The 9,328-nt window shown below is 50.2% G+C and overlaps 1 protein-coding gene across 1 annotated transcript in view; it reads left to right on the plus strand.

The window, feature by feature from the left end:
- Nucleotides 1-9,328, plus strand: part of ABCC10 (ATP binding cassette subfamily C member 10) — a 16,549-nt gene that overhangs the window by 1,832 nt on the left and 5,389 nt on the right. The window contains exons 3-15 of the mRNA XM_010167747.2: nucleotides 1-765; nucleotides 2,025-2,252; nucleotides 2,462-2,618; nucleotides 3,334-3,473; nucleotides 3,944-4,023; nucleotides 4,170-4,341; nucleotides 5,343-5,441; nucleotides 5,675-5,864; nucleotides 6,253-6,330; nucleotides 6,719-6,910; nucleotides 7,343-7,478; nucleotides 7,887-8,082; nucleotides 8,875-9,218. The exon at nucleotides 1-765 is cut by the window's left edge and continues 13 nt beyond it. Coding sequence (XP_010166049.1) covers nucleotides 1-765; nucleotides 2,025-2,252; nucleotides 2,462-2,618; nucleotides 3,334-3,473; nucleotides 3,944-4,023; nucleotides 4,170-4,341; nucleotides 5,343-5,441; nucleotides 5,675-5,864; nucleotides 6,253-6,330; nucleotides 6,719-6,910; nucleotides 7,343-7,478; nucleotides 7,887-8,082; nucleotides 8,875-9,218 — 2,777 coding nt within the window. The remainder of the gene's footprint in view (nucleotides 766-2,024; nucleotides 2,253-2,461; nucleotides 2,619-3,333; nucleotides 3,474-3,943; nucleotides 4,024-4,169; nucleotides 4,342-5,342; nucleotides 5,442-5,674; nucleotides 5,865-6,252; nucleotides 6,331-6,718; nucleotides 6,911-7,342; nucleotides 7,479-7,886; nucleotides 8,083-8,874; nucleotides 9,219-9,328) is intronic.

The raw sequence follows: 9,328 nt of genomic DNA on the forward strand, positions 1-9,328 counted from the left end.
GATGTCTACGTGCTTCCTCGCCAGCTTCAGGCTGCCAGGGTCTGTGATCGGTTCTACTCTTGCTGGCAGAAGAAGGCAGCTGTGCACCAAGTAGAGGAAGAGACGGTGTCTCTCACTAGCCCAATCATTGCTGGAGGTGACGGGAGTAGTGATGCCCCGAGCAGCTCAGGCCGTGCCCAGGAGGCTGTGCGTCTCTTCTCAGTTCTTCATGCAGCCTTTGGGCTTCGTTTCTACTCCCTTGGACTTCTCAAGCTGGCTGGCAACCTGCTGGGTTTCTCAGGTCCTCTGCTTCTGAACCTGCTGGTGAACTTCATGGAGTCACGGCAGGAGCCCCTGAGCCATGGGGTCCTCTATGCCCTTGGGCTCTTTGCTGGCTCCTTCCTGGGCGCTGTCTTGCGGAACCAGTTCAGCTACCAGGTGAACAAGGTGATGCTGATGGTGCAGGCCGCCATCATCTCTGCCATCTACCGCAAGGCTCTGCGTGTCAGCAGCACCAGCCTTACCCGCTTCACCGTGGGCGAAATAGTCAACTTCATGAGCACGGACACCGATAGGTTGATCAACTTCTGCCTCAGCTTCCACGAGGTGTGGAGCCTGCCTTTCCAGTTTGCCATTACCCTCTACCTCCTCTATCAGCAAGTGGGGGTAGCTTTTCTGGGAGGCTTGGCCCTGGCACTGCTGCTTGTGCCCATTAACAAGGTCATAGCTAACCGCATCATGATGAACAACAAGGAGATGCTGATACACAAGGACACACGGGTCAAGGTGAGGAGCAGATGAGTTTGTTGCTGTATTTTTTCCCTGTTTGCCTCTAGAACATTGGCTTTTTGGCTGCTTTTCATGATCCAAAGCAGATTAGTTGAATCACAGCTGTTGGGAAAAATGCTAGAGGGGGCACACACACACACACAGACACACACACACACACAGGGTTCAAAAGTGTTTCAGGGTGATGCAGTTTTACCACCTGCAAGATAGTGAACCTCTAATCTTTGTCTTGCTCCCTGGGCTAATTCAGATTCCCTCACAGGTTTCTTTTCTGTGTGTAGCAGTTAAGATAGGACTCCCGACTGCTTCCTCTAGAGATGCTTCCATCCTATTGCTCCAGTAGCCTTATCAGTGGTGAGGTGGCTTGCAGCCTGGACAAAGGCAGTGATCACAGACATGGTGGTTTTATATTATTCCAAGCTTGGCACCGTCAGTCATCTTTTCAACTGCTTTTGCATATCTGCAGTGGCATCTCTCTCCTGGCCACTTGTAAAACTTTGATTCCCACCTTTTAGCCCTGTGTTTCTAATGTGAGGGGACAGCACTTTCACTTGCCATTTCCGTCATGCTTTGGAAGCATGAAACATAAGTCAGCTCCATCTCAGAACTGTTGGGAGCTTTAAAAGTTTTTCTCTTCACAACAGAAGGTGCATCTAGTTGTGTGGGGTATGCTGGACTTTCTCCAACTGTTTACTGCGTGAACTCTCTCTTGTTAGTTTTCTTTCATGTTGGGCACAGGCACGTCTCAGCTTGCTCTGCACATGCTGACCTGAGAAAAAGCAGGAATGAGAGGACAGCATGCTGCAGGGGCACTTGAGCTGCTGGGTGTGAGTCAGCCAGGCTCTGGATACAGACTAGCTGTGTCATGGCAGCATCAGGCCTGAGAGACAGGTATTACTATCTCAAGGCACTGTCAGGCCAAAGTAGGTCAATGGCATCCAGGCTGGAGCTAGTAATTCCACACATCCCTTCATCTTGCACATCCTTCAGTTGGGAAGTAGTGTAATATTTTGCTTTTTCCTGAGCCGTACACAGCACAGGTGGGTGAGGAAGCTGGTGGAATGAGTGAGAGCAAAGTTCCCAGCAGCTGCCCCTTGAGTTTATGTCCTTGTTAGCAATAAATGTTCCCTGGTATCTCTAGCCTGGCCCTTAGCAGGAGGCAACTGCAAACCTGGCCCCAGCCCAGATGCCTAGCTGGCACTCGGTGCATTAGGCAGGCACAGGTTGCTCTATGTGCTTTTCCTCTTTGCCTGCAGCTAATGACAGAGTTCCTGTGTGGTATTCGTGTGATCAAGTTTTATGCCTGGGAGAGGCACTTCAGCACCAGGATAAATGCCTGCCGGGCTAAAGAGCTGCAGAAGTTGCGAGCCACCAAGTACTTGGATGCTCTGTGCGTGTATCTGTGGGCAGCACTGCCTGTTGTTGTCTCCATTGCCATCTTCATCACCTATGTCCTTTTGGGTCACCAGCTCACTGCCACAAAGGTGAGTAGGTAGTAGGGAGAGCTCCAACCTCGTCTCATGTAGAGGACAATCTACAGTGGGGCTGCAGTCCTGAGGCTTCTTCTCTGGGAGACAAACCCAGCCTGTGTCTCCCCACAGCTCTTCAGGCTCTCACTAGTGAAGCTGTTTGGAGAATACAAGGTATAAAGGAGGTACTCTCTCCAACCCATGGCTGCTTTTTACTCATGCAGGTGTTCACAGCATTGGCTCTTGTTGGGATGCTTATTCTTCCCCTCAACAACTTCCCATGGGTGTTGAATGGGACCTTGGAAGCCAAAGTTTCCCTGGATCGAATCCAGCGTTTCCTTGAACTTGTGGACCAGGATGTGGAAGCTTATTATGCCCTAGGTAATGGTGAAGGATGCTGCTGGGCTTGAGACCCTGGGCAGGGGGCATTCAGAGCAGAGAGCTGAGGTGTGAGGCCGTGGGTCAGTACTGGAGGGCAGCTGGCTGTCGGCCCATGATTCAAGTCGTTTGGTTGTCAGAGGCAGAGTGAAGGCACTTGAGTTCTGTGGAAAATGGGAGATAAAGCTATAAATTCCTTTTTACCAACTGTAGGCCATTGCTGGTCCCCACAGAGCCCTGTCATTAGTGTCCCTTTAGAAGAATCTGCTCCTTCCTCTCTTCAAAGCTCCTCTGACACTGAAGCCCTCAACAACCCTGTCTTTGCCTGGCAGAAAGGCTTGAGTGGGTGCCCCTCTCCTGAGCTATCTCAGCTCCCTTTCTCTTCTTCCTTGCCTTTTGCCAGCTCCCTGCCATTCTTTTACCTTCAACAATAATAAAACCAGGTTATCCTTACAGTGTCTTCTTGACAGTCAGCAGGTCACCACGTGTGCCTGGTGGGAGCTGGAGACAGGAGGGTTGGAGGAAAGGAGGTAGAAGTTTAAGGGCAAGTCAGTAGGCACGCGTCTCATTCTGTGGTTGGGTCAAGGGCATCATGGCAATGCTCTGTCTGTAGTTTCATCTGTTTGAGAACAAAGCTGATAGTATTTGTGATGCCAGGTGCCTTTCCTTTTCCAGCCTTCTCATAGTAGTGCAATGCTGTGCTGCTTTTCTCTTGCAGATAGCCCTTCAGGTACTGCTGCTGCCATGGAGATGCAATGTGCAGCCTTCTCATGGGCACCAGTGGAGGAAGAAAGCACTAGGCAGCCCTTATCCACAGGCACTCTGCAACTGCACATTGAAAACCTGTCAGTGAGAAAGGTGAGCAAGGATGCAGGAGGTAACAGAGAAGAATACCACTAGAGAAGCCGAATAATGGAGCAGGGGTGGCATGTTTTCATGTTTTCCTGGTCTTACAAGCCATGCATGAAAACCTTCTCTTGGTCAAGAGGCACAAGACACATATCACATCCCTCAGAGCTGAAGGGTGCTGGAGGAGATCCAGGCATGGCTTACAGACAAGACATGAACCAGCTCCCTCTGCTTTCTACCGCTGCTGCAGGAGAGGGCTGGGCAGGGAACACAGCTGGGCTCCAGAGTTAACACTGCTTGCAGACTTGTGTTCTGCTGTATCAGGAGTCTGCTTTACCCAGCAACTGTACCCTGAAACAGCTCTGCTGCTGAAACTAGACAGCAGTCAGCTTTCAGGCTACCTGCGTGTGGCTCAAGAAATCTGGACAAGCCATCCTGTATTAGCACATCATGTTGCTCTTTTTCATTTCCCTTTGCAGGGGATGCTCCTGGGGGTTGTTGGGAAGGTTGGCTCCGGCAAAAGCTCTCTGCTTGCAGCCATCACTGGAGAGCTCATTAAGTAAGTAGCCTAAAGACTTCTCCCTGCCTGGTCCCTCCATGCCATGACAGGCAGACTATCCACTGCTTTCCCTATTTGTAGGCCATTTTGATCTGCCAACAGTTCTCCTTTGTTGCCCTTTCCACCCACTTCTGGTGTGCTTGCAGACAAGGTGGACGAGTGTATGTTTGTGACCTGGAGCAAGGGTTTGGTCTGACCACACAGGAGCCTTGGATACAGTTTACCACTGTCCGTGAGAACATCCTCTTTGGGCGGGAATATGATGCCAGGCTGTATGAGGAGGTGGTGGAGGCCTGTGCCCTCTCTGAGGACCTGAACGTGAGTGCCTAAACTGTAAACCTGCCTGGGCCTTCTTGGCCAGCATTTACATCCAGCCTGAGCCTCACTGGGAGCAGTTCTCATTCTTTCAGGCCTCTCATTCTTTCAGACTGCTTTTCCGATGTCCCAATTACAGTGTTACTCTGATTACCAATCCCAGACCATATCCGGCCCCGTGGTTCTTTGAGATGTAAAGTCACTCTGGTAGCACTTTCTGGTTTCTTCTGCTGGTGAGCCAAAAGTTCTTGGTCTTGGGGAAAGGAGATGTTCTTGCAGAGCTGATGACTGACAGGTTTTTCAGGCAGACCCTATCAGCAGCTGATGCTTTTTTGGATCAGAAGGAACTTCCCTGGGATCTGGAAGGGCTGAGTCTGTGGTCCTGCCGTCAGTAATACAAATATTCTAGGTTTGAGGCTTATGGCTATATCAGCTGGTAAACCTGGCTGTTGTATATGATAGGAAGCTAGTCTTCTCCTCCCAGTTTATAACCTGATGGATGACTTTCTGAAGTGCCAAGCACTAGTAGCTCCTGTTTGTTTTGGCAGGAGCTATGAATACTCTGTAAAGGCAAAATATTTATTTGAGAAGTAGTAGACTATGCCTATGCTACCAGATCAAGGGGAAACTGTTTCCAGCTACCAAAACTCTGTAGTTTTTACTGCTAAACTGTTTGGATGGGCCCTGGCATGATTTTGGTGCAGGCATAGCTCCCAGAAAATTCCCAGGCACAATTTCAGAGTTATCTCAGACCAGAAGTTGCTCTTAATGGGTAGTTTGGATGTGGCCACCTTATTCTGGAGTGTAGGAGAGTTTAGCTGCATAAATGCCAAGCTTGCCAGTTGTCTGCAGAACCATTATATAGACTGTTGCATTGTTTAAATTTTGGTAAGGTGTCACCCTAGGGAATTACTGCCAGAGGCAGGAGAGGGATCTCACTGTTCTAGTTTTGTGTCCTCAGTAGCTTCCTGTGCTTTCTAAGTGGATTTTCTTGAATGTTTCAGATTTTACCAGCAGGTGACCAGACAGAGGTGGGTGAAAATGGTGTGACACTCAGTGGGGGACAGAAGGCTCGAATAGCCCTTGCCAGAGCTGTTTACCAGGTAAATAGCAAAGGAGTCATGTTGTGGCAGATTGTGCCCAGTGCCAAGTCAGATGTAAAGAAGCTGGAAGCACCCAGCTGTACCGTGTGCTCTGGCAGCATGTCTTAAACAGCATCATGCTGGCCTAAAGGTGCCGGTGGTGTGCCACACAGAGGCACTTGCACTTTTCTCTACAGTGCTGCCTGCTCTGGCAGGGCCTGCAGCTCTGGCCTTGTCTTTTGTCTCCCTTTCAGGAGAAAGAGCTTTACCTTCTTGATGATCCTCTGGCTGCTGTTGATGCAGATGTAGCCAACCATCTTATGCGGAAATGCATTCTTGGAGTTCTCAAACACAAGACCAGGATCCTTTGCACCCACAGGACGGAGTTTTTGGAGAAGGCTGATGCCTTGTTGTTGATAGACAATGGCAGAATAGTTCAGACAGGTACACTGCCTGCCTTCTCAGGTGTTAATTTATGCACATGTGCCAGTCTTGGAATGGCTTGAGCAAAGAAGGACATAAGAGAGTAGGATTAACGAGTAGGGAACCCAGTGCTAAAGAGGTTGAGTGCACTGTGTGTGGGCAAAGATAGAGGGGAAGGGAATGTGCAGATGCACGGATGAAACAGGACGGCCCTAGAGGTGGGGAGCTGCTAAGGCAGAAGGCCATAGCAGGTTGTATGGAGAAGGATCTTCAAGAGTGCAGGTGCTGTGAGAGAAAATGGGGAGTGTTAACAAGAGAACAAAATTGGGCTATTTCATAGCAAGAGGCTGTGAGTAGCTGCCATCTGTTCCTCACAGACTCTGAAGTATTTGCATGTCTCTCTCTGCAGGCACACCAGCTGATATCCTGCCACTCGTGGAAGCCTTCCCCAAGTTCAGGGATATGGACAAGAGGCAAAAGGATAAAGGTCTATACCTGGCGAGCTTGAGGGTGGCTGGGGCAGCACAGATCAGCTGACTACACAGACAGAACCTGTACCTGGTGGCTGCTGGCCTTAGAGCAGAGCTCCCACCACCTTCCTCTGCTGTGGCAGTGCTGATCTGTGGGTAGTGTGTGCATAGATGGAGAGGAGGCCCATGTACCATTGGGTATTGGTCTGGAGCAGTATTTGAATCTGTTCCACTTTTGGTCCAGCTTTGGATGAAGGTCTGCCAGGATTGATGCACCTCTCTTGAAAAAGGAGAGAGGAGAGAAAAGTCTCCCTCATAGCCTAGACCTGCTCCGTTCACAGCAAGGAGCAGCTGCAGGAGGAACTTACCTTGCACTGACCTTTGCTTTTGCCTCCATTTCCACAGCCCATGATGAACAGGTCCAAGAAGAGGCCATAGAAACTGAGGCAGAAGAATCAACCCAAACCAATCATCTCATCCACAAGGAGGAAGAGAAGAAAGAAGGGGCAGTGGCTTTTCAGGTGTACAAGGCATACTGGCTGGCAGTGGGCAGCTGCTTGGCATTATCCATCCTCTCCTCACTGTTCCTGATGCAAGGTGAGGCAGTGGCCTAGCAGCACATCTGTCTTTAGAAGTTCCTCGCCTCTCATTCCCTGGTTGTACAGAGTCCAGAGAAGAGAAGAGGCCAAGGGTTTAATCATTCTCCCTACAATAGGAAGACCCCTTTTCTCTTCCCCAAACTAAAGTAGCACAGTTGGGAGGGGGGCACATGTGGGAACAGGATCTGGCATCTCACTGGTGCAGCTGCATGTCTGCTCCTCTAGCAGTTCCCTGTTGCTGCTGCAACTCAAGGCTATTCCCTTGCTTGTGCTCTGCTACTAACAGTGGAGAATGAAGGCAGGGGAAGACTAGACTGGGTAGTGAGACAATAACAAAAGTTGTCCAGCAGCTTCCCCTCCAGCTTTTCTGCTTCACATTTGCTGATTCGAAGGTTGAATCCCTCTTCATGCAGTCTGTCTTTCTCTGTAGCATCCAGAAATATCTCAGATTGGTGGCTGTCACACTGGATCTCCAGCATATCCCAGACAGCAAATACCTCTGTGATGGTCTGCTCGGCTTCCCCGCCTTCCCCAGAGCTCCTTCTCTTCTCCGCTGTTGGGCTTGTGTAAGTGAACCTGGTCAGGAGATGCCAAAGGAGGCTGGAAACACTCTCCCATTTTGCCCTTAAGTGCATTTCCTATGAAGATCCTTGTCGAGAGCAGGGATAAGCTGACCACCCCACTGCAGGGGATCTGTGTGGCTGCTTTGATAAAGAAAGAGAATTGAAATCTCTGACCTGGTGAGGTGCTCAAAGGGCTCAGCTGGGGCTGATGGCTGATGAAGACCCCTAGCTGCATAGTAATTGGAGTGTTTGTCCCAGCATGCCAAAGGGACTGTGGTCTCTCACAGGAGTATCGAGTTGGAGTATCCTGGTTTCCCCTTAAGTACGCTCCCAGGTTCTGATGCCCTGTCTGTGAGTTTACTGTCATCACAACCCTGGCAGATTCATAACCTTCCTCCTTCTGTGTTCCAGCTCCCCTATTCAAGCTCTGGACACCACCCCAGTCCCTTCCAATGGCTCAATGGATGTGAATTTCTACCTGATAGTTTATGGGAGCATTGCAGGGGCCAACTCCCTCTTCACCATTCTTCGGGCCTTTCTCTTTGCTTATGGCACTATCCGTGCTGCCACTGTCATTCATAAACAACTCCTCCAGAAGGCTCTAAAGGTAATGGTCAGAAAGTCCAGGGCAGATTGGGGCTCCTCCTGCAAGTTTTTCTGTCCTGATGTTGTTCTCATAGTTGGGAGTAAGAGTTTGGAAGGTGGTTTAGGGTTTCTGCTGGTATTAACTGATGAGCTCCCCGTAGGACTCTACCCAAAAAGGGCTGCACCACAGCCAGCACAAGGGGCCAGTGACCTGGCGTTTGAAATGTGTCCTGTAATGTTCCATTCCATGGAGGGGTGTTTTATGGCTGCCACCTGCATCTGTTCACTCATTAGGCTTACATAGATAGACAAGGTAAAGGCCAATTGAATCAAAGTAGCTTTCACAGGATCATGACCTCAGATTCAGATGAGACTGGAAGGAGTCATTAAGATTTAGGGCTGATGCTGGCATGTGCCAGTTAACTTTCTTTAGGATTTGGACTTCTTTGGGTCCTCAGGCTAGAGTTAGAACTAGAGGATTGGAAGATAGGATTAGAGGCTAGGATTAGAGGATTGTCTCACTGGCTACTGCTGGGCCATTATGGGATCTAAGTGACTGCTATCTTGATCTGCCATTTGGCACGGAAGGGCTTTGTCCTTTTACCCTGCAAACAGCATGAGCTGTTTGGCCACAAGTTGATGCTGGCTTTGGAGTCTGAGATTTGTTCTCCAGCTGAGGAAAGGAAGGAAGTTATGGGGTCCACCCTGTTGTGGTCTTATCTGCTCCCCTTGGTGCTGCTCTCCTGGGCACTGTTCTGTAGCTGGATCTTGCTGCAGCTGACTGGCTCTTACTTTCTGGCTCCCTTGTTGCCAGGCCACAGTCACCTTCTTTGACACCACACCAACAGGCCGGATCCTGAATCGCTTCTCCTCAGACCTGTACTGTGTGGATGACAGCCTGCCATTTATCCTCAACATCTTCCTGGCCAACGTGTATGGGCTCCTGGGCATGTTGGTGATAATCACCTATGGCCTCCCTTGGATTGGTCTGGTCTTACTGCCTCTGGCTGCCCTCTACTTCTCCATCCAGCGCTATTACCGGCGCACGTCCCGGGAGCTCAAGCGCCTTTACAGTGTCACCTTGTCTCCCATTTACACTCACTTCTCAGAGACCCTCTCGGGACTGAGCAGCATCAGAGCCATGCGGGCAACACAGAGGTGAGTGGAAAGAAAGAGCACCCAGAGAGCCAGAGATTTGGCTTTATAGACCAGGGCCTTCCTGATGTGGGACTGGTTACAGGGTGGCAGGAGTGCCCCTGATCTGGGGC

The sequence above is a fragment of the Antrostomus carolinensis genome, unplaced genomic scaffold (genome assembly GCF_000700745.2).
Source record: "Antrostomus carolinensis isolate BGI_N321 unplaced genomic scaffold, ASM70074v2 scaffold28815, whole genome shotgun sequence".
In the NCBI taxonomy this organism is placed as follows: domain Eukaryota; kingdom Metazoa; phylum Chordata; class Aves; order Caprimulgiformes; family Caprimulgidae; genus Antrostomus; species Antrostomus carolinensis.